The sequence below is a fragment of the Pipistrellus kuhlii genome, unplaced genomic scaffold (genome assembly GCF_014108245.1).
Source record: "Pipistrellus kuhlii isolate mPipKuh1 unplaced genomic scaffold, mPipKuh1.p scaffold_m20_p_15, whole genome shotgun sequence".
NCBI classification, from domain to species: Eukaryota; Metazoa; Chordata; class Mammalia; order Chiroptera; family Vespertilionidae; genus Pipistrellus; species Pipistrellus kuhlii.
In genome coordinates, this window is record NW_023425460.1 from 12,025,262 (window position 1) to 12,051,043 (window position 25,782).

At 39.8% G+C, this 25,782-nt stretch overlaps 1 protein-coding gene and 1 pseudogene across 7 annotated transcripts in view; both read right to left on the reverse strand.

The window, feature by feature from the left end:
• Positions 1–8,409, reverse strand: part of CCAR1 (cell division cycle and apoptosis regulator 1) — a 56,090-nt gene extending 47,681 nt beyond the window's left edge. For 2 of the 7 annotated variants that reach the window (XM_036438302.2, XM_036438300.2), the window contains exons 1-2: positions 8,206–8,407; positions 7,032–7,142 (exon numbers count right to left, since the gene is read on the reverse strand). In XM_036438302.2, the coding sequence (XP_036294195.1) occupies positions 7,032–7,104 (73 nt within the window). In that variant the 5' untranslated portion in view covers positions 7,105–7,142; positions 8,206–8,407. Of the gene's footprint in view, positions 1–7,031; positions 7,143–8,205 lie in introns of those variants that run through there. The other 5 variants (XM_036438305.2, XM_036438304.2, XM_036438303.2 and 2 more) reach the window with 4 other exon arrangements.
• A 1,888-nt stretch (positions 8,410–10,297) lies between these two features.
• LOC118718946 lies at positions 10,298–10,741 on the reverse strand (annotated as a pseudogene).
• Positions 10,742–25,782: the final 15,041 nt, after the last annotated feature.

Below are 25,782 nucleotides of genomic sequence, written 5' to 3' on the forward strand. Positions count from 1 at the left end.
TGGCCTGCAGACTGAAGGGTCCCATGTTCGATTCTGGCCAATGGCACATGCCTGGGTTATGGGCTCAATCCCCAGTAGAGGGCGTGCAGGAGGCAGCTGATCAATAAAAAATATATACTTTATAAAAAAAAAAAAAAAACAGAACCAGTGGCCCTGGCTGGTTTGGCTTGGTGGATAGGATATCGGCCTGTGTACTGCAGGGTCCTGGATTTGATTCTGGTCAAGGGCACATGCCCGAGGTTTTGGGGCTTGATCCCCGGTGAGGAGCCAATCAGTAATTCTCTCTCATCATTGATGTTTCTATCTCTTTCCCTCTCTTCCTCTCTGAAATCAATAAAAACATGTTAAAATGTTTTTAAAAAATCAAACAGTAAAATAAGCACATATTTTTACTTCAGAATTTCTTAGAACTTTTAATATTCCACCAAAAATTGACTCTCAAAGAGATTACCATAAAAGCAATATTTGCTCATGCACTCCCTTTTCCATCTTGCTTGCATCAAGAATAACTTGAAAAATTTCTGCCCTATAGTTATTAATTAATAATCCTATAGAAAGAATATTATTATTTATAGGAACAGAACAGAGAACAGTAATGAACTAACTAAAGTACCTAGTCTACAGTACCCCAGAAAATCTTTAGGAGTGTGATATTTACCATCAATCAGTTGTTTAAGAGTACTCTTGTTTAAGAGTAAAAGCCCAGATGGTGTTGCTCAGTGGTTGAGCATTGGCCTATGAACCAGGAGGTCACTGATTCTATTCCTGATCAGGGCACATACCCAGATTGTGTGTTCGATCCCCAGTAGGGGGTGTGAAGGAGGCAACCGATTAATGATTCTCTCATTGATGTTTCTATCTCTCACTCTCTCCCTTCCTTTCTGAAATCAATAAAAATATTAACAAATAAAAATAAATAAATAAAACCAACAACAAAGGCAAAAATAGAAAACAAGTCCCAGAAATCATGTTTGGAATTCTGGGAAATTATAAATTACTCCCTACAAAAACACTGTTCACAATTTAAAGAGGAGGAAAGAAAAGAAAAAAAAAAGATCATAAGGTGGGGGGGGAAAACCTTTCTAAATATCATACATACATAGTAATAAATCCTTACCACATTAATTTTTTTAAAAAAATACATGTTTTATTGATCTCAAAGAGAGGAAGGCAAAGAGACAGATAGAAACATCAATAATGAGAATCACTTATCAGCAATCTCTTGCACACCCCCTACTGGGGATTGAGCTCATATCTGGAAATTGATATGTGGCCTCGGTTTTAAGATTGATGCTCAGGGAGAAACCGGTTTGGCTCAGTGGATAGAGCGTCGGCCTGCGGACTGAAAGGTCCCAGGTTCGATTCCAGTCAAAGGTATGTATATTGGTTGCAGCACATCTCCAGTAGGGAGTGTGCAAGAGGCAGCTGATCGATGATTCTTTCTCATCAATGTTTCTAACTCTCTATCCCTCTCTCTTCCTCTCTGTAAAAAATCAATAAAATATATTATTAAAAAAAAAAAAAAAGATTGATGCTCAGCCGAAACCGGTTGGGTTCAGTGGATAGAGCGTCGGTCTGCAGGGTGAAGGGTCCCGGGTTCGATTTCAATCAAAGGCATGTTCCTTGGTTTTAGGCACATCCCCAGTGGGGGATGTGCAGGAGGCAGCTGATCGATGTTTCTCTCACATAGATGTTTCTAACTTTCTATCCCTCTCCCTTCCTCTCTGTAAAAAATCAATAAAATATATTTTTAAAGATAAATAAATAAATAAATAAAAATAAGATTGATGTTCAACTACTAAGCAACACATGCAGGCTACCTCATTAATCTTTTCTCTTATGCATTAAGGAAAGTCAGATGTTATAGATGGGCAGAAAGAGAAACCAGGACTAACTAAATGTATTTAATTAAACAGAAAGAAGTGGGGAACAGCTTAACACCAATGTCCGTTCAAAATTAGGTTAATTGCAATGAGAATAGAGAAAAAGGTATACCAAAATCTAAGGCACAGTTTCTAACTAGTGGATTCTGTTAACCTTCTGAACTTGTATGCAAAATTTCAGACCAGAAATTCCAGTTTTCATCAGATTTTCAAAAAAGGTTAAGAACCACTGTTCTAGGATAACAGAAGCAAAATTCTCATGAAATACAAAACAGGGAAAGATACTCAGAAAAGTTGTTATTATTTAAAATTATAAACACCTCCTTCAGCCACCTGAGCTCTGACCTTAGAACTGCTCTGTTGCACTCTGCTGGTACCAATTTCCACAACTTTGGAAAGTACTGAAAATTGCCACAGAAAAAGGGCTCAGAACCAGAAAGTCTGTTTTTTTCCAATAGCTTTTAGTGAGTTCTGGACTCACTTTTGTGTATATCTGAGAAATTACCCTTGCATATTTGCATATAGCTTTTTTAGTCTCATGAATTATAATCAAATTCTGCAATATAATTCTGTAATTTGCAAAGCAAAAAAGTTATTACCCTCTGATTTAATCTTTCTGTCTATTTAAGTGGCTAAACACTTGTCAGCAGGAGAACTTTTCCAATTATCCATATTGGAAGTTCTGTTCATTTATCTGATTCAGAATGTTTGTTGAAGGTCTCATGACCTACCTTAAAAATATGCTTATCATTATATATCAATAGTCCTACAAACTTGTGAAATGAGTCCTAAACGACTACAGGCTACTAGGTAAATATGTAAATTTAAGGGCTGTTTTGTTAAATGTTCCAAGGATAAATATAAAATACATTATTTTCTAAAATGTAAAATCAGTTTCATATGAATGAAATGTTCATATTATAACATATTAGTAACTATTATATCCTGAATAAACAGACTATTTTAACCCAAAAGAGCCTCCATGTGTTTGAATGTTTTTGGTTGTTTTTACTGTAGTTGATTTCTAATTTCATTCCACTGTGAAACAATGAATGGGTTACCACTGAGATCAAGAAAGAAATCAAAAACTTCCTGGAAACAAATGAAGATGAACACACAATAGCCCAAAATCTCTGAGACACAGCAAAAGCAGTCCTGAGGGAAGTTCGTAGCACTACAGGACTACCTCAAAAAAAAAAAAAAAAAAAAGAAAAATCAACAATAAACTATTTAACCCTACAACTTAAAGAACTAGAAAGAGAACAAAAAGAAAAGTCCAGAGTAAGTAGAAGGAAGAAAATAAAAAATTAGAGCAGAAATAAATGACAAAAAAAATCAATGAAACCAAGATCTTGTTATTTGAAAGGGTTAAAAAAAATTGATGAATTGTTAGCCAGACTTATCAAGAAACAAACAGAGAGAACTAAAATAAATAAAATCAGAACTGAGTGGAGAAGTAACCACTGACACCACAGAAATACAAAGGATTGTAAAGAAAATCTATGAACAACTATATGCCAACAAGCTGGACAAAGTGTAAAATGGAAAAATTCCTATTACACCATGGAATACTGAGCAGCAGTAAAAAAGAAGAATCTCTCATCTTTTAGACAGCATAGAGGGACCTGGAGAGTAGCATGCTAAGTGAAATAAGTCAGTCAGAGAAAGACAAGTATAACATGATCTCACTCGTATGTGGAATCTAAGTTACAAAATAAATTGATGAACAGAGTGGATCCAGAGACATGAAAGCATGGAACAGAGTGCAGAAACTCTAGTGGCAGGGTGGAGGTGGAGGGGGGGGGGCCAAGAATCAACCAAGGACATTGTATGCATATGTGCATGGCCCATGGACATAGACAATGGGGCAGTGCAGGCCTGGGGCAGGGGGAGGCTGAAGGGGGCCAGTGTCAGGTGAGGGGGGGAAGGGGACAAAAAAAATCCTATATAATAAAAGGGTAATATGCAAATTGACCCTAACAGCAGAATGACAGGGAATGACTGGTCGCTATGACACACATTAACCACCAGGGGGCAGATACTCAATGCAGGAGGATCTCCGCTCAGCCACAGCTGGGCTGACAGCTGCAAGTGCAGCTGCTGTATAGTGAACCCCTCCCACCTCCTCAGCAGCACTAAGGATGTCTGACCTCAGCTTAAGCTGTTAGTTGGATATCTCCCGAGGGCTCCTGGGCTGCCAGAGGAATGTCTGACTGCCAGCTTAGGCCCAATCCCCCAGGGAGCAGGCCTAAGCCAGCAGGGGGACATCCCCCGAGGGGTCCTGGACTTCAAGAGGGCGCAGGCCACGTTTAGGGACCCCCAAGTACATGAATTTTCACACACCAGGCCTCTAATCCATAAATAATTTCCTACGGCACAAATACAAGCTATGCTTACACATATCCCATTATTTACACATGATCCCTTTGGTGTCTCCTTTGTTCAGTCTTAAAATAAAAATAAAAGATATTCCTTCTGGGACCAGCATGGCTCCGACGCAACTGTGGCTCCTTCTGGTGTGGGCAGCCGAAGTATGGGCAGCCAGGCCCAGGACTGAGCTTCTCAATGTCTGCATGAATGCCAAGCACCACAAGGAAAAGCCAGGCCGGGAGGACAAGCTGCATGAGCAGGTAGGCCAAGGTGGAGGAGGGGTGGTCTGTGGGGAGGAACTGACTGTTGAAAAAAGCTGGAAATTGCCAAAACCGGTTTGGCTCGGTGGATAGAGCCCTGGCCTGCGGACTGAAAGGTCCCAGGTTTCATTCCGATCAAGGGCATGTACCTTGGTTTTAGGCACCCACCCCGTGTAGGGTGTGAAGGAGGTAGCTGATGGATGATTCTCTCTCATTGATGTTGCTAACTCTATATCCCTCTTTCTTCCTCTCCATTAAATAAATAAATAAATAAATAAATAAATAAATAAATAAATAAAATGTATTTTTTTAAAAAAGGAAAGAAAGAAAAAAGCTGGAAATGAAAGGTTAAACCCTCTCTATGCCTGAGGAGACAGATTTTCAGACCTTGGTCTATAGTGGAGGGTTTTTTTTTGGGGGGGGGGGGGGAAGGGTTTAGATTTCAAGTTTCTATCATTAATATATTATTGATTTCAGAGAGGAATGGAGAGAGAGAGAAACATCACTGATGAAAAAAAAAAAGATAATAATATACATTTAAGAAATTATAATACTAATGTTAAGAACTACAGACAGTAGAATTCCACCATAACAGCTATTATACTTAAATAATACAGATATAAATTTAAAACAAATCACATGTTGAAAAGTCAGGTAATAACATGCTCAGTTTACCAAAATATCAGTACACAGTACTTGCTTCTGGACACACAGTAGTTGCTAATAGTTCCTATTTTATGAAAACTAAATCAAACTATTATCTAACATAGAGGAGAAATACTTGAATCTGAAATATAATTTGTACCTTTATTTCATATTATTTCATATTCTGTTGCCAACAGAACTGTTGATCATTTATTCCCCCCAAATCAAGAGTAATTAAAATAAAAACCTTTAAAGTACCCATTCCTTTAAGGAGAAAGGTCACCTACATAACTAGTCATGTCTATCAAATTTTAGATACCCAAGTTAGAAGATCACAGTGTCTCAGTAATTGATCTCAAATTACAAAATAAATATTTTAAGTAAGTAAAATGCAGCAAAGAACAAGGAGTTTGAAAGTTTTATAGTTTTTCAAATGTTAAGCTGACTGACCTATTAGATTTAATTATCAGATATATATAAAAATATATTTAAATTAAGAGAATAAGCTGAACTTCTCTGGATACTCAAAGAAACTTACGTTTTCATTATGTAGAATCTTATTTAAAATTCAAACCGCAAGTCAAGAAATAGTAAAAAAATTCTTCCTAAGAGCAATGGGAAGAAGTTTACTGAAACAAAATTTTCAATGACATTATTTATTTTGAACATGTAAATATTCATTTGCTCCTTTTATACATTTTTCCTTTGCATGTTGAATTCTTTCAAGTTGGTTTTTCTACTTTTAATTCAAACTAAATATTAGTCATGTTCCCAGTAGGGGGAATGCAGGAGGCAGGCAATCAATGATGTTCCTCTCTCTCGTTGATGTTTTCTATCTCTATTCCTCTCTCTAAAAATCAATAAAAATATATTCTTTTTAAAAAGTACAGTCCAGCAGTCCAGGGGAGGAGGCAGTTAGAGCAACCAAAGGACTTGTATGCATGCATATCAGCATAACCAATGGACACAGACACTGGGGCAGTGGGGGCTTGCCCGGTGGGAATGGCTGGCAGGGAGAGGGTCAAGGGGGAGGAGAGGGCATATGATATATGTAAAATTTTACACAATAAAAAAATTAGAGAAAAAAAACATAAAAAAAGTAGAGTTGAGTCCACTTACACATGGATTTTTTTCAATAAATATGTACAATACTGTAAGTGTATTTCCTCTTATACTTTCAATAACATTTTCTTTTCTCTGGCTTACTTTAATATAAGAAGCACTGTATATAAATACATATAACATACAAAATGTGTTCATCAACTATTTGTGTTATCAGCAAGGCTTCCCGTCAACAGCAGGCTACTGACTATTAGTAAAGTGTAAGTTTTGGGGTAGTCAATAGTAGTAGTACAGGATTTTCCCTGGGATGGTTCCATATGCCTAACCATTTCCCTTGTTCAAAGGTTAACTGTATGACTTCTGAATACTGACACCTTAACTTGCCAAATGATTCTGGTAACCTCTAATGAATGCGTGGCTGCTAACCTCTAGCATAACTAAATCAACCAGGTCAATCAACTTAACGTTTTTTTGTTGTTGTTGTTGTTTATTAAATTATTATCTGTGTACATATTTTAACATTGCCCCCCCATACATACCCGCCCTCCCCAGAGTTTTGTGTCCATTGGTTAACTTGTTTTTAAAACTATAAAACTTCCAAATGGCTGTGTAAAACAGGGTGTGTGTTTTTGCTAGTTAACCCATGACTTTAAAAGAAAAAAGAGCTTCACAGAGAAAATTAAAAGACATATCCTTTGCACATGTCACAGTATTATGCATAGCCTGACTCCGTTACACCATGCAGCCTGCTCCCTCCACCCCCGCCCCCCATTTACAGGGCATGAACATGTACAGCGTTCAGGAGCCTGACCTGGCTGAGACACTGCAGTGGCTGTAAACTGAGTAGCCCATGGCGGATTCTTCTGTCCTCCAAACTGAGCCATGGGGAAACCTTCGCCTGCTTGTCTTCTATAGCAGCGATCTGTTAAGAAAGGATCCAACATGTGAAGGGGCCGCCAAACCAGACATATCACAGAAGAAACGTTCCCTTTGGGAAGATGCCCTTGACAATAACAAGGGGCAGGTGAAGGTCCGATTTGTAGCAAACCCTTTGGAGACACTGGGTAGTTCACAAAAGTATCCAACCTCGATACGCGTGACGTTCGGGGCAGACTCACAAGACAGACACTTCTTTCTGCGGCTACAAACTGTCACACTGAAACAAGGCCGTCTGCTGTTAATCTACCCGATTCTCACCAGCAAGCAGCGCGCAGCTTTACGGCCAAAGGAAACAGAGCCTGCATGCTGCTTCTGGCCATGAGTTAGGGGGGGGTTCCAAGGGGGTGTTCCCAAGAACGGAAACTGGAAGTCAGCGAGGAAAAAGTATTCAAGAATACAATGTAAATGACGAACATCTGCATGCTTTCTCAAACAGGTGAGAAACGAGGGGTCCCTGTCCTCTCCCCTCCCTCGAGGGAAAAGACAGTTGAAATAACGGATGCCCTTTACAGAAGCATCGCGAAACCCTCATCTCCCCCGCCCCCCCCCCCAAAAAAAAAAAATTCAAGCCAGAAAAGGCGCAGCGCTCAGCCCGCGCACCCTGTCCTCCTCCCGCGACTCGGAGGAGCCAGAGCTCTGCCATCCATCTTCCTCCCCGGCTCCAGCTCCGGCTCCTCGCGGGCTTCAGACCCGGGAAGGCGGACCCCTGCGTCCCCGGAGAAGAAGAGCGCGCGCCCCGGACCCCGGAACCCCCGGGCCGCACGAAGGAAGCCTTCATCTCCCTTCCCAAACCCACGGCGCCCCGCGGGGTCCCCACGCCCCGGCCCGGCGACCAGGGCGCTGAAGCCGCAACAAGAGCCCAAGAGCGAGGGATGGAGGCCGGCCATCCCATCGACTCGGCCGAGGCGTATGGGCGCCGCGGGAGCCTCTCGGGGACCCCCGGGGGAGGAAAGCCCGAGTGGGGGAAGGGCCGGCCGCGCGGGGCCTGCTCCGACCCGCACAAAAGGGGCCGCGTCCCTCCCGCCCCGGCCACACGAGGAGCCCACCGTCGTCAGCCCGGGGACGCCGTGCTACCACCGCGGCCGCCGCCGGCCCTTCCGCGGGCCGATAGGACGCTGAGAGCCCGGCCTCTGCCGGCGCCGCTTCCCGGGAGAGGAGGACCGGACCTTCACCTGAATCGGCTGCCGGCTAACGCCGAAGCCATTTCAAACCCCTCAGCTCTGGCGCATGCGCCAGCTCCCCCCCTTCCTCCGCGCCGCTCCCTCCTCCTACCCATCGCCCCGCGGGCGGGCGGCGCCGGCGTGCGTGCTGCGTGCGCGTGCGCGCTCCCGCCGGTCTCGCGGCGCAGCTGGAACCCGAGCGCGCCCGCGGAAGGTTACCTTCGCCGCGCCTAACAATGAGCGACAATGAGCCCGCCCGCCCCCCAGCGCGTGTCCAGGCGCGAGCTCCGTGGGAATGGCTTTCCGAGGGAGTGAGGGGGAGGGAGGGAGGATATGAGGGCGGGGGAGGTGGGAAATCACGTGATCGCGTGAGCCCGCCGCCATTTTGTGGGTGTTTTTTTTTCTCCCCTCACCCCTCTTTTTTTTTTTTTTTTTTTTTTTTTTTTTTTACCTCTTTCAAGTACTTGGAAGAATGGATCTATCCTGTGGCATCTCCCTAACTTTTAATAATTTGAGATAAGATTCACTTAACATGTAATTCACTGTTTTACATATTTTATGTTATACAAGTCACAATTAGTACATTCATAAGGTTGTGCAACCATCATGTCTATATAAATATACATATATATGTGTATATATATGTGTGTATTTATACACACACACACACACACACACATATATACACACACATATATATACTAGAAGCCTGGTGCATGGATTCGTGCACCAGTGGGGTCCCTCTGCCTGGCCTTCGGTTATCCCCCAGTCCAGGATTGCGAGAGGGCATAATCCAGGCCAAGGGACCCACTGGTGCATGATTGGGACTGCTGGAGGACTCCAGGGCAACCCCCCGACCCCCCCACCCACCCCCCTCCTAATCAGCAGGACCCCAGCAGCAAGCTACCTACGGGATGGAGCATCTGCCCCCTGGTGGTCAAGTGCACACCATAGCTACTGGTCAAATGGTTGATTAGGTTTTTATGTATTAGGTTTTTATGTTTATATATTTATTTTTTCAGACAGGAAGGGAGAGGGAGAGGTAGAAACATCAATGATGACAGAGAATCACTGATTGGCTGCCTCCTGCGTGCTCCAGATTGCAGGGTCAAGCCCCATAACCCAGGCCTGTGCCCTGACCAGGAATACAAACTGTGACCTCTTGGTTCACAAGTCAATGCTCAACTATTGAACCACTCGAGCGCAGGGCTTAATATGATGGTATCTTTTCATGCACAATGTTACTGATTTTTTCTTGAAGTTGAACTTAGGTATTCTTTTTCTTGTGTTGCTTCTCCTTTTAGTGTCATACATAAGGTCCTATTGCCAAATCCAAGGTCGTAAAGATTTACCTCTATGTTTTCGTCTAAGAGTTGTTTAGTTTCGCTTTACATTTAGATTACTGATCCACTTAATTATTTTTTAAAGATATATATTTTATTGATTTCAGAGAGGAAGGGCGAAGGAGAGAGAAACATCAATGGTAAGAGAAAATCCTGGATTGGCTGCCTCCTGAACGGCCCCTATTGAGGATCAAACCCACAATCTGGGCATGTGTCCTGAATGGGAATTGAACCCTGGACCTCTTGGTCCATGGGACAACACTCAATCCATTGAACCACACCAGCTGGCCTCACTTATCCATTTAAGATTAATTTTTTTTTTTGAGATTCATATTTTATTTACAAGCAAGTGAAGACTGTGCCCTGTAAACTCTAATTTGGGATGAGAAGAGCAACATAGAAAAGTAGTTGCTGGCTCCATAGCGATATGTGAAAGGAGTCCATCCAGCTATTTCTTTAGACAATGATTTTGTTCATAAAAAGGAAAAAAAGCCACATGATTTCTTCATGTTACACATGTGAAAGAATCCAAAAGAAAAACTTTTCAAAATTCTACAGTCTCTAGCCAAATGTGTGAGGTGACCAGAACGCCATTTCCATTCAGTGAGAGCCCCTGCTCCCCAAGAGCAAAAGACTTAATATTCATCAAGAGTGTCTGCTCAAGGAATGGAGAGACCTCGATCTTTAAGAGCCTGAACTTTCATCTTCTCGTTTTCCAGCTTGGTCTGCTGTTCTACCCTTTGTTCTTCTAGGATTTCTTCAATGGACACTTGCTGCAAGGGTGTGTCACTCTCCTTTTTCAAGTCCAAAAAGCCTATAAGTGTCCTTCCATCTCAAAGCAGGACCAAGTGCTTTTTGTCGATGTCCTCGTTGAGGCTGGCGGTGCCGGGCATATAGTTCATTTTGAGCTGAGATAAGGCTGCCTTGCGGAGCGGCGAAGAGCCACCAGCGCGTCCTACACCTCCTCCCTCCTGCCGCAGTCACCGCCTCGGCAGGACTGGGACGGGAACCCAGACACGGACCCGCACTTCTGCCCCGGCTTTCAGCCGCCGGGGCACGCCGGAAGCTCCTCCATATTCTTAAGATTAATTTTTGTATATAGTCTGAGTTAAGAGTCCAGTTCACATTTTGGCATGTGGATATCCACTTGTCTCAAAACCAATTGTTGAAAAGTCTATTCTTTACCAATTTGATGGTTTTAGCATCTCTGTCAAAAATCAATTGCCCACGTATAAATAGGTTTATTTCTGGAATCTAAATTCTCTTCCATTGGTGTATGTCTGTCCTTATACCAGTGCCACATCTATAATTTCTGTGGCTTTTTAGAAGCCTTGTGAAGTGAAAATCTTCCAACTTTTCCCCAAGATTGTTTTGGCTTTTCAGGTTTTCTTGCAACCCCACATGAATTTTAGGACCAGATTCTCCAGTTCTGCAAAAATGGCAGTTGGAATTTTAGTGGGCGTTGTTTTGAATCTGTAGATAAATTTGGGGAGTATTCCCATCTTAACAATATTAAGTATTGATTCCATGAATGTGAGATGTCTTTCCATTTATTTAGGTCTTTCATTTCTTTTTTTATTTTCTTTTTTTCTTTCAACATGTTTTATAGATTTCAGAGTTCAAATGTTGTACCTCCTTGGTTAAATTTTATTTTCCAACTACTTTATTCTTTTTTTAAAAAACGTTTTTTAAATTGATTTCAGAGAGAGGGGAAGGGAGAGAGGGAAAGAGAAAGAAACCTTAATGTGAAAGTGAAACATCAACTGGCTGCCTGCCCTGCCTAGGGATTGAGCTACAAACCTGGGCACGTGCCTTGACCATGAACCGAACCGACGACATTCAACCAACTGAGTCACACCAACTAGGGCACTATTTTATTCTTTTTTTTATATATAAATATATTTTATTGATTTTGTACAGATAGGAAGGGAGAGAGATAGAGAGTTAGAAACATCGATGAGAGAGAGTCATTGATCAGCTGCCTCTTGCACACCCTCTACTGGGGATATGCCCACAACCAAGGTACATGCCCTTGACCGGAATCGAACCCAGGACCCTTCAGTCCCCAAGCCAACGCTTTATCCATTGAGCCAAACCGGTTTCGGCTATTTTATTCTTTTTGATGGTATTGTAAATGGAACAGTTTTTTTTGTGGTTTTTTTTTTTAATTGTTTAAATTATCACATGTCTCCTTTTCCCCCCATTGACCTCTCCTTGGCCGTCCCACTGGCCCCTCTCCCCCTACCCCCCCCCCACATGCCCTCATCCCCTCTACTGTCTGTGTCCATGGGTTATGCATATATATAATACAAGTCCTTTGGTTGCTCTCTTACCCCCCTCCCTGGAACTGCTTTCTTAATATCATTTTTGGATTACTTACTACTAGTGTAAAGGAATACAATTGATTTTACTCTGTTGATATTTTTGCAACTTTGTTGAATTAGTATATTAGCTCTAATTCTTTAGAATATTCTATATATAAAATATATCATCTGTGAATTGAGGTTGTTTTACTTCTTTCTTTCCAATTTAAATGCTTTTTAGTTCTTTTTTTCAAAGTGCTGTAGCTAGCACTTCCAGTCTAATTTTGAATACTAGTGGTGAGATCAGACATCCTTGTTTTATTCTTGATTTTAAAGGGAAAGCTTAAGACTTTCACCATTAAGTATGATTATAGCTGTGGATTTTTCTCTTCTATTCCTAGTTTATTGACTGTTTTCATCATGAAGGGTTTGGATATTGCCAAATTGTTTTTCTTTATCAATTGAGCTTGTCATATGGATTTTTCCTTCATTTTATTGAAATGGAATTTTACATCGATTGAGTTTTGCATGTTTAGTCATCCTTGAATTCCTGAGTTAAATCCCACTTAGTTATCTATATATATAAAAGGCTAAGGACTGACAGTTTGACTGAACAGCAGGTATATATAACGCACACTGGCAATTTAAAAATAAACATTGACTCACACATGCATGATACATATAAAGGACCCTTTCCTCCTTCCTACTTGGGAGTCCATTCTGCGGAACTCTCCCTCTCCCCATGTGGGAGTCTGTAGTTGTTCTTCAATAAATCTCCCCCTTTGCTATAAAAAAATAAAAAGCTCTCACTGAAGCCAATTGTATGTGTGTTTTAATTTTATAATACTATATTATATATACTATTTTGACATGTACTTTTTTGCAGTAATTTTCTTTCAATATGCACGAATCTGTGCACTGGACCACTAATAATATATAATCATTTTTATATGTTACTAGATTTGGCTTGCTAGTATTTTTTTTTAAAGAATGTTAGTATATACAAGGTGTCCCAAAAAATGTATACACACTTTAGCAGCTGATAGCTCAATTTTGAAAATTAATTCTATTTATTTATTTATTTTTGTTAATCCTCACTAGATGATATTTTTCCCATTGATTCTTAGAGAGAGTGAAAGGGAAGAAGCGGGGGGGGGGGGGACATTGATATAAGAGAGACACATCAATTGTTGCCCCCACATGTGCCCCAATGGGGCCAAGGATCAAGCCTGCAACCCTGGTACATGCCCTTGACCAGGAACCAAATCCGCAACCCTTCTGCAAACTGGACATACAGATGGCCAAGAGACATATGAAAAAAATGCTCAAAATCACTAATCATCAGAGAGATGTAAATTGAAACGACAATGAGGTATCACCTCACACCTGTCAGAATGGCTACAGTTAACAAACCAACAAATGACAAGTGCTGGAGAGAATGTGGAGTAAAGTCAATCCTAGTACACCACTGGTGGGAATGCAGACTGACACAGCCATTGTGGAAAACAGTATGGAGTTTCCTCAAAAAATTAAATATAGAACTGCCATTTGACTCAGGGATCCCACCTCTAGGAATATATTCTAAGAGACCAGATACACCAATCCGAAAGAATGTATGCCCCCTATGTTCATAGCATCACAATTTACAATAGGTAAGATCTGGAAACAGCCCAAGTGCCCATCAGTAGATGAGAGGATAAAAACAAAAAAGCTGTGGTACATTTTCTCCATGGAATACTATGCAGGAATAAAAAAGAAGGGTCTCTTACCCTTTGAGACTGCATGGAAGGACCTGGAGAGTATTATGCTAGTCAGAGAAAGACAAGTACCACATGATCTCACTTATATGTGGAATCTAATGAACAAAATAAACTGTTGAACAAAATATATCCAGAGACAAAGAAGCATGGAACAGACTGCTGAATCTCAAATAGAAGGCAGGGCTGGGAATATTTAACCCAAAGAACTTGTATGCATGGACACAGACAATATGAGTGGTGAATGAGGGAGGAGAGGATGGGAAAAGGAGACATATGTAATATTTTCAACAATAAAGAATCATTGATTAGTAGCCTCCTGTTGCCTATTGAGAATCAAGCCCACAACCTGGGCCTGTGCCCTGATCTGGAATTGAACTATGATCTCTTGGTTTGTGGATTGAAGTTCAATCATAGAGCAACACCAGCCAGGCTATACTTTTTGAATTTTGTACCAAATGACATGTTACATTTTTTTAAAAATTAAGGTTCATCCCCTTTAAGCCAGCATTTTAGTGTTCAGCATAGTAAAAAGCTGGATACAATAAAAATGCTCAATAGGAGTGATAAAATTATGGGACATTAATGTGCTTGAACACTCTGTAGGTATTAAAAGTGATAGGACATTTGAAACAGTCTTCATGGAAAGTCACTGTGGTTTCATGCTTCAACAGTGCTTGGGCGGAACCCGGCGCTGACCCATCCCAGCCAGCTGCCCAGATCTAGCCTTCTGCCACCCTCCTCACAGAGCCCTCCAACAGTCCCAAGGCTCCCGCCATCACTCCAGTGCTGCCCAGCCGCCTCTCCTTAGCCACCCACCAGTTCAATGACGGGGTCCACCTCGCAGGTGGGCCAGAACTGCCGCCAGCATTCAGAGGCCTGATCAACTTGGAGCTCTAGTTTCCTGTATCTCCCTGTCCATGTCTTACTACTTTGACCGTGATGATGTGGTTTTGAAGAACTTGGCCATATTTTTCTTCCCTAACCTCATGAGGAGAGGGAACATGCTGAGAAACTGATGAAGCTGCAACCCAAAGAGTTGGCTGAATCTTCCTTCAGGATATCAAGAAACCAGACCATGAGAATGGGAAGAATGGGTTGAATGCAATGGAGTGTGCATTAGATTTGGGGGAGTGTGCACTACTGGACTTGTACAAAGTGGCCACTGACAAAAATGACCCTCATTCCCTCATTTGTGTGATTTCACTGAGACTCACTATCTGAATGAGCAGGTGAAACCATGAAAGAATTGGGTGACCACTTAACCAACTTGTGCGGCTTGGGGGTCCCTGAAACTGGCATAGTAGAGTATATATATATATAATATTAATATATATACATATATTACATATTTATATGTGTAATGTGTAAATATTTATATATGTAATATACAAATAAACATATTTATATATGTACATATATAAATATTATATTTTATTGATTTTTACAGAGAGGAAGGGAGAGGGACAGAGAGCCAGACACTTCGATGATGAGAGAAACCGAACAGCTGCCTCCTGCACATCCACTACCGGGGATGTACCCGCAACCAATGTACATGCCCTTGACCGGAATCGAAACTGGGACCCTTCAGTCCACAGACGGATGCTCTATCCACTGAGCCAAACTGGTTTCGGCCAGTAGAGTATCTTTTTGACATGCACATCCTGGGAGACAGTGCTGAGAGCTAAGCCTTGGGCTGGCTACCAATAGCCATGGGGTTGACTTCCCTGGTCACCAAAGCAATGCCTGCATGTCTATAGCCTTTACCTTTTCTATAACTTGCACCAAATCATCCACTCATGTATTTAATTTGTAACATTTCTTCAAATAAAGTAATTTGGTACCCTATCCCTCCTCCCCCCAATGATATGATATTTGAGCTGATACTAGAACTACAGGAAGGAGCTAGCCATATGAGTTTCTACAGGTAGAACCAGGCAGCAGGTACAAATGCTTTGGATCAGACAAGGGTTTGGCCTGTTCAAGGAACTACAGAAACTTAGGGTGGCTGGAGCGTGGTCAACAGAGTGGATAGGTTGGCAGAAGCCAGGTCACCAAGAGCGTTGCACACTAAGTATTGTAGTTTGGCTTCCTATTAAGTACAGCAAGAAGCCATGGGAATGTTTTAATCAGGGAAATGTCATGATCTGTGACATTAAAAAAAAAAAAAGAGCATTAAGATAAAGGATCTAAAAAACCATTTCACCAGAGGAACATTGAAGGAACTGGTTATTTGGCCAGGAGGTTATTAAAAATATATGATAGCTAATAGATGATTCTCTCTCATCGATGTTTCTAACTCTCTATCCCTCTCTCTTCCTCTCTGTAAAAAATCAATAAAACATATTTTTAAAAAATTAAAATATATAATAGTTGTCTGATGTGGTGGATGTCTAGTTGGGATATTGTCTGAGCTATTTAACAAAGCAAAATAATAGAAAAAATACTTTATTTTACAAATTCCTTCAGTTTAGCTGTTCTGCCATGCCCTAGGGTGTTGCCCATGTATGTATGGTCAGCCTAAGTCATGTCTTCCTTGTAACCAGTCAGGAAAGAGGTGGAAAATTTAGTCTCTAGTTGCCAACCTAACCTGGGGAAGAGGTGGGGCAAGGAGATAAAGATGTTCTTGTTATAGAAGGAAGAGGTCTACCAGGATGCTACAATGGGGAAGTAGGTTTCAAATTAGATGAATTTAAAGTAACTTATTATTCTGTGAGAGTGTAATACCACTAAAAACCTATTGTCAATTTTTTTTCTTCAGATTTAAAAAAATATTTTATTGATTTTTTACAGAGAGAAGAGAGAGGGATAGAGAGTTAGAAACACCGATGAGAGAGAAACATCGATCAGCTGCCTCTTGCACCCCCCACCCCCCAATTGGGGATGTGCCCACAACTAAGGTACATTCCCTTGACCAGAATCAAATCTGGGACCTTTCAGTCCGCAGGTGAGGCTCTATCCACTGACCCAAACCAGTTTCGGCTAGTCCAGATTTTTAATGAATACTTTAGCATACTGTGTTCAGGATTAGGTTTATTAAAATAATGATAAAGTCGCCCAAACCAGTTTGGCTCAGTGGTAGAGCGTCGGTCTGTGGACTGAAATGTCCCAGGTTCGATTCCGGTCAAGGGCATGTACACTGGTTGCGGGCACATCCCCAGTAGGGTATGTGCAAGAGGCAGCTGGTTGATGTTTCTCTCTCATCGACGTTTCTAGCTCTCTATCTCTCTCCATCTCTGTAAAAAATAAATAAAATATATTTTTAAAAAATAAATAAAATAATGATAAAGTCAAGGGAAAGCAACTCAGTCTAAATCCAAGTTGATTATTAGCTCTGCCAATTAGTAGGTAGGGGTGTGCACATAAGTAAAGTTTTAGAACTGATCTATGTTCTAAAACGGGGTTGCTAAGAGCCCTTCATATCATCACTGTGAGAATTAAATAAAATGCAAGGTTTCTTAGACATAATCAAGATTCCATATACATAGCCATCTTGATTTTGTTAACACAATCCATACATTTATATACAAAGTTATATATAAATGTATGGAAAATTATATATAAATGAATGGATTCAAATATAAATTTTTTTTTTTAAAAATATATTTTATTGATTTTGTACAGAGAGAAAGGGAGAGAGATAGAGAGTTAGAAACATCGATGAGAGAGAGTCATCAATCAGCTGCCTCTTGCACACCCCCTACTGGGGATATGCCGGCAACCAAGGTACATGCCCTTGCCTGGAATCGAACCCGGGACCCTTCAGTCCCCAAGCCGACGCTCTATCCATTGAGCCAAACCGGTTTCGGCTCAAATATAAAATTCTTATAGTCCCTTGTCATTAAAAATGTGCAGATATTTGATTGGATATCAAAATTTTAAAAATATTTTGTAGTGGAAAGAAAAATTAGACTACCAGGTGCAAAATAGAAGTATAAAATTTATTTAAAATCACCCACAAAGTTCTGTATAATCAGGAATGATACAATTTGCAATAGCTTTTTTATAAAAAAAAAACTCATGACAAAGATTTAAAATATAATTTCAATTACAGTATTCATTTTGCCTTATCCTTTACAACAAATAAAAAAAAGAAAGAAACTTTATGCTCTAAATAAATGAGACACAAGGAAAATATAATAGACAATTTCCACAACTATCTTTACATGTATATTTCAATACTAGTACATTTCAATGCCTTTTGCTACATAAACATGAAATCATGTACAACTGCTGTGCACCAAAACTTAGCTTAATTCGATCTTTCAAGTAACATGCAATTTCAACTCACAAGTCTTCAAGTACTGCTAATAAGTGTTCCCTTGTATGCAGAGCACTACATTTTGATCCTGAATTGAAATCATTTTTCCCTTCTACATGAAGTGCTTTTTCTTTAAACTGCTTCCCCCATGTTAGATCAACAACAAAAGTGATATTTTAGAGTTTAAAAATCTTTTTCATACTATTTCATTGATATTTAATACAGTAGGGCAGCAAGAGGTAAAAATAAGTCCCCCAAAGCAAAAAAAAAAAAAAAAAGTAAAAAAAAAAAAAATTAAAGGTACAGAATAAATAGTAAATACATTCCAAAGAGAAAAAAAAAGTCATCTAGAGACAGGAATATTAACTTGTGAAATTGATATTTCTCGCTTGGGAAATTAACACTGCGGTACTCTATTTCACCATGATGAAGGATCTGTAAATATTTTACTTCCACTCATGTTAAGCACTCAGTCTTTTCCTTGGAACCACATTACTGATATGCAATCTACGGGTAGGTCTCCATATAGCATAAGAGTAAGTGAAGAAACTAGAAATCAATGCATTTCTCTCTTTTTAACAGTTTTATTTTAAGTTTCTCTTTAGGAAACACTTTATGATTTCTTGGTTACCCAAAGAATACCATCCACCCATATGTCAAAATGCAAAAGCTACCCTTTATTTTTACTATAAAATCATTTCTAAAAATATATTTCTCTTGAAGCATCTATCAAATTGTAATTTCATTAAAAAAAATGACCATACATCGCAATAAAAAATAATTTGTTTTTGTTTTTTAAGAACTGTTTTTGTAAATCATATGTAGTCAGCCATCTTATAATATCGCAAACAGGCATTTGTTGAGTTACTGAACTGAGTCACCAAAAGTGGAATTTGACTATTTAGGGCAATTTGGCCTCTTTTGTCCATTAGTAACGTATAATGAATGATGAAATAGCAAAAATATCTTACCTGTTGGTATCTATAAAGACCTTACCAAAATTTTTACAAATACATCTAATCTTATTTAACTCTCTGGGCAAGGGTATGTTTAACCGTTGACCAAGAGATTGTATATAGCTGAATCAAAGTGTGAAAACAAAACAAAACAAATTCAAATAAGTGGAAGACAGTACTATCTCTTCAGATGGAAAACTTACATTTTTTTTAAATTAAAATTTTATTTTAAATATATTTTTATTGATTTCAGAAAGGAAGAGGGAGAGTTAAAAACATTGAGGAGAGAGAATCATTGATCAGCTGCCTCCTGCATGCTCCCCCTTTAGGGATGGGGCCCACAACCCAGGCATATGCCCTGAGCCAGAATTGAACCCAGGACTTTTCAGTCTGCAGGAGACGCTCTATCCACGGAGGCAAACCAGCTCGGGCCAAACTTACACTTTTACCACGAGGCCTGGGAACCAGAAAAATCCAGCAAATTCCTTCAAGAAAAATGCACTTAGCTCAACCCGTGTACTCAGCGGTTGAGCGTAGACTCATAAGCCAAAAGGTCAAACTTCTATCTCAGGTCAGGGCACATGACGGGTCGCAGGACAGATCCCCAGTGCGGGGCATGAAGGAGGCAGCCGATCCCTCAGTGATCCTCTCTCATCCTTGTTCCTATAACTCTCTCCCTCTCGTTTCCTCTTTCTGAAACAAACAAAAACATTTTTTTTTTTTAAATAGGGGGTGGGGAAAGAGACCTGCACTTCAATATAATAAACATATTCGACTTTGAGTTGTTGACTTCAGCCTTTTAAAAAATGTCTTTAAAACAATTATCACTAAGGTTTCCCTCTATTTTGTAGTACAAGGTCTTCCTTTATGAAAGTGTTCTTACAGGGAACAACAGAACTTATTCTAAGCCCTAATGCATAGGTCTTGGGAATCTGGGCAGACCTTCTTGAGTATGAACAAGAAAATAGCTGGCTAACTGTTAATAAATGATGTCCCCTCCCACGGGCCAACCTGGTTCTGCTGCGCGAAGGGAGCTGGGCTGGAGGGGCTCTGTGCACGTGACCCTGGTCTACAATGCGTGGATCCAGATGTGGCACATCTGTTCACAAAGGGAAGACTGAGCAAAACATGGAGTATTATCCCTCCTAAAAGGCAAGGAGTGATGACCTGATTGAAGAACTGAAATTAAGGGGCGAGTGGGATGAAAAGTGTGTACCCTGTGGCACTGTAGTATTACAAAAAAAAAAAGCTATTGGATGGCTGAAACCGGTTTGGCTCAGTGGTAGAGCCTCGGTCTGCAGACTAAAAGGTCCCAGGTTCGATTCCGGTCAAGGGCATGTACATTGGTTGCGGGCACATCCCCGGTAAGGGGTGTGCAAGAGGCAGCTGGTCGATGTTTCTCTCTCATCGGACATTTCTAGCTCTCTATCTCTCTTCCATCCTCTCTGTAAAAAAATCAATAAAATATATATTTTTTAAAAAAGTTATTGGATGAAGAAACTCCAAATTTTTTTTTAAAAAAGCAAGTTTTAAAGACTTTAAGAAGCCAAAACAATAATACCTAACAAATGGAAGCCAGCATCTGTGTTATCATGGGGATGGTGGAAGACTGCTGGGCCAGCTGAGGGGCCAGTAATGCTTGTTCACCCCAAGTGTCTGCCACCCTATTCTCCCATCGGGATGGGAATTGAAAATAAGATGTTGGGAACTGAGGAAAGGCTCAAGGTCATTGAGGGGTCAGAAGCACAACTAGCGGGCTGACAAGGAGTCAAGAAGAATAAAGATTTCAGACTACATGGGCAGAAATGAAAACACATACACACACACACACACACACACACACACAATTATAGTCAAGATTCCGCAAAGGGGACAAGGAGCCCGAGGACCTAAATTAGCAAGGAGGAGCAGTATTATCACATAGGACAGGACAAACGTAAGGAACCAGAAGAAAATGATGACTCCTGTTTAAATTCTCCACAGGCATATAACACTGCTTTGAAAAAAATTTTCATGGAGTTAAAGACAAAGCGGAGCCATAACCAGTTTGGCTCAGTGAATAGAGCTTCAGGTCTGCAGACTCAAGGGTCCTGGGTTCGATTCCGGTCAAGGACATGTACCTTGGTTGCGGGCATATCCCCAGTAGGGAATGCGCATGAGGCAGCTGATGGATGTTTCTCTCTCATCGATGTTTCTAACTTTCTATTCCTCTCCCTTCCTCTCTGTAAAAAAAAAAAAAAAAAAAAAATCAATAAAATAATAATTTATAAAATAAATAAAAAGGATAATCACGTGGCCCTGGCCGGTGTGGCTCAGTGGATAGAGAGGCGAATTGAAGGCGCAGGAACATGAGCACAGGTTGTGGGCTAGATCTCCAGTGGGGGGCTTGTGGGAGGCAGCTGATTGATGATTCTCTCATCATTGATGTTTCTATCTCTCTCCCTTCCTCTCTGAAATCAATAAAAAATACATTTAAATAAATAAATAAATGGATAATCACAACCCTGTGAACAATGTTGAAATTTCTAGTTTTCCAAGATTTTTTAAGTTTGAAATTTTACAATACAAGTTATTAAAGTTGTAACACTTAAAAATCCTGCCTACCTTATTTCTATTTCAGGACTGTTCGTATTTGAGGTTTTTCTTTGACAAAATAAAAAGGATGGAATTACTTCCAATATAAAAAGAGTGGAAACAAAATACTTCAGAATCATGTTTTGCATATAAGGTTTCATATTATTTTTAGACCAGGTCTGATAAAATTTCTAATTGGTAGCACTGTCTAAGTCATGGTTTATGGTGCAGGAATGCATTTACCAGTCCGCAGATACTAAATTTCTAAACGTTTTAGACTCTGAGGGGTTGACTTGCTGACAGTTTTCTCACCAGTAGGTTGGAAACATTCTGTCAAATCCCTAAGTGCTGGAGAGAATGAAATAAATAATAAAGCAGTTTCATATCCTACATTAATTATAATTAATTATAATTTTACATTAATTATAGTTTTTCTTGCTATCACATGGTTCCTCATTTTCCTTTATATATTTTCACTAATTTCAGAAAGGAAGAGGGAGAGCGAGAAACATCAATGAGAATCATTGACTGGCTGCTTCCTGCATGTCCGCCTCTGGGGACTGAGCTTGCAACCCGGCCACATGCCCTGAAAAGAAATCAACTCAGGACCCTTCAGTACACAGGTCAACGCTCTACCCACTGAACCAACTGGCTAGGGCTGGCTCCTCATTTTGAGCTATTTTTCTCCAGAGGAAACTGGTATGGACTGGAAAGAAGAAAAATTAAAAGGATTTCTTGGTGTTGAGCTGCTAGAGTAAACTTGCAGGTTGCTGATAGGAACACAATTCTCCCTCATTTCTGCCCCTTAACTTTTCCCATTTTACCTAAAAGAGCTTCTGATGACTGACTTTTCCCATCTTTAAGAGATATTCAATTATTAACCAATCTGACTTGAGTAAATTCAATTAAGGAGTAAAAACATTTTAAATAATTACTTTCAGTTCACTTTTTAACCTTTCTCGCCCAGATTATTGAAATAGATTCTATTTTTGCCAGCAAATAATAAATTCCAAAGGGGTAAATTTACATTAGAAATTATATACCATCCACAAAATTGGGCTGGGATATAGGAGGAAAATGTGCAAAAAAAAAAGTCTTCTATAGATCAATTGTTACTAAGAAAGTCACTGGTCAGACCATTAGTATGATGCATTGTACAAAAATAGGAAAGCCATATAGTAGTAGTAGTGGAATATTTAACTTATTGCACAACTTTTTTTTTTTAATGTATTTTTATTGATATCAGAGAGGAAGGGAGAGATAGAAACATCAATGAGAGAATCAATTGGCTGCCTCCTGCACGCCACATACTGGGGATCAAGGCCGCAAACAGCGCATGTGCCCTTGACCAGAATCAAACCTGGGACCCTTCACTCCACAGGCTGACACTCTACTATCACTGAGCCAAACAACGCAGGGCTTGCACAACATTTTATAAAGCACTCCAACACTGAAAATGAGTCTGGAGTCAAATATTGTTGAGACACATAGAGACCACTAGATGCTAATTTGTGGTCTTGTGATCATATCTATTACTAAAAACTGAATTTTGCCTCTCAGAACAAATAAAAGCTCTTGATTCCTTTTGGTATAATTCCATAAAGAATTTCAGAAACACAATATTAAAAGACAAGAAGACAGGTGAGCAAGATGACTGCTATTCTTAAGTGAGCCGGGCGTATTTGTATCAGGGATTGGGGAATGGAGGACAGAGAAAGGGGAGAATCAAGAGAAAAGGATAAAATGTGTAAAAAGAATTAAAGTGCATTTAGTGACACTGCTATCTTGTTAAATGAGAAAAAGAAAATAGCAGGCAGAGTTTATGGTCAGATTATAACTTGATATCCAGCCAGCTAGAGAAGAAACCAAATTACTTTCTAATACTGTTATCTCTAATAATGCAAATGTTCCTGACAGCTATGGGGTGAGGGGAGAGAAGAAGAATGCGTCTAATAACAGCAGATAGGAGCAGAATTTCTATTTTTAGAACAACCAGGTTTATGCTGTAAAGCAAGTTTCCAAAGTTGCACTGAAACAGGCATGGGTTAAACCAGCTAATATGTTTAACATCTGATAAAGTTCCTAACCTTGGACTAAGTTTTCCTTTGCTTTACTCGAGGGGACAAATAGCTGCACAAGCTAGAAAGAAACCTGTGACCCAGGCAGGATCACGGATATCACAGAAAGGATGGGAAAGGAGGAGAGCCAACTAAGGGAAAATGTGTTGGACCTTTAAAACTAGAAATACTAACCTTGCAGACTACCACAAGAGAAACGTACTGCGGGACCCTCAAGGCAGTGACAATTAGAGCAAACTAAGGAATACCTTTGGATTACCTGAAGGAATAAGACACAGGTCTTTTGAAACAAATAATGGTATTTGACTGGGTAGCCATAAGAAGCAGGGTCTGAGAAAACCTCATTCAGATACTAGAATGACGAGAATTAAAATTTGTAGAGTTTAATGTGGACAAAAAGGGTGAAGCGGTGGATATAAGACATTTTCACCATGTCCAAAATTAACCAAGGAAATGGGTCTCTATTTTATACGCGAAAGATGCCGATTAATCTCATTACATGATAAGAAACCACACACTGAGCTTCTGATAAAGCTCATATCTTCTTTCTGAATTCCATGCCAGAGCAACGGATGGCATCATTTCCTGAACCTATTAGAAGACAGCTCACCATGGAGCATAATTTGATTTGGATAAATCCAGACTCTTAGGAATCAGAGAACCGATTTTTATCACTTGGGGGATACCGTTGACGTTGGAGTTACAAGTACAATACATTTACTGGCAAGGTTAGTAGCTGTGCACAATAAGAAAGTATTCTAATGTGTAGACAGCCGCGTTAAAATGGCCTATGCTGGGACTGAATCGTGGGGCAAACTAGGCAAGACATATAGATAGGCTGTATGTACAACTATGGTTAAATAGTATATACAACAGAAATATTATATATACTTCCCCCGATTATCTTATCCATTCAATCGTTTAACTTCTTATAAATGCCTACCACTTGTTCCAGGGGGAATAAAAACCTGTACTGTGTAAGTACTTGATATTTACTGAAATAGCAGACAAGACTATTGCCACACTTTATAAGATGTGTTAACAGGATGGCTTAGTAGTAAAAGTCGGCTAAATTTCCCATGCAAGGCCCAAGAGGCTGTAAAGGCAGGGACATCTTGATCCATTATTACTTCTATCCCTGAACCTCTCCAAAAAAAAAAACCCTTCATAAAACAAAACCAAAGCCATTTTACTCTTAAATTGTACAAATATTAGGTTAATTCCCATTGATAAAATACTGTATGGGCGATCAAATCACATTTATTTTCATACAGTCATCCTAACCTTCATTTGATTCTTTAAATTATAATTAAAAAAATAACTTCACACTGACATTAAAACCTGCTTTCTGGGCCCCATTGATTGAATTCAATGACTTCTAAGGTGTCTTCCAGTGCTGTGAGGCACCATTATTACATTAGCTTATGTCACAATTCTCGCCATTAATTTTTACAAAAGATCGAAACTCAGAATGTACTAAAACTAGACAAAAAAAGGTTTGCATGCATCAAAAAGATGTGAAATAGAAAGTAGCTGTATATTAACGGTCACATACAGCTACTTTGGCATATCCAAATAAATGCCGAGCCTGTTATCAGTGGAAGTTGTCATGCAATGTCAAAACATTGTCCCCGATAAAATATTACAATATGTATAAAGACTAAACTTATAGTTTGAGGTTATTTTCATACATGCTATTGTGTAAAATAAATAATGGGTAGGGATCTATGAAGTAATAACATTAGAAAGTAGGATACTTCATATGAATTAAGTCAATATCTCATTTACAAGAGTATCGGTTCAATTGAGTATGTATTGGGGTTATGTCTCAAGCAAATTGCTTATGGTTCTCATCTAGAAAAATTCTATATTTAACAAATGAAATTATTGCATCCACATGCAGATTTCATAAAGATGTTGGAAGGTTGTTTAAGATGCAATCATTTTGCTAATATGTTGCAAAAATTAACTTACAGCTATACATCCTGTTAGGTTCCATTTTCAATAATATTTCAGCAATTTCCAACCTTTTTTACCTTATGGTACAAATAAACTAGTTACTAAAATTCTGCAACACACCAAAAATTATATTATCTTTCGCCTATCTGCCAAAAAACAAACACACACACACCCAATGGGTATGATTCTCATAGCACAAAGGTGGAAAATCGCTGATATATTTCAAACAGGT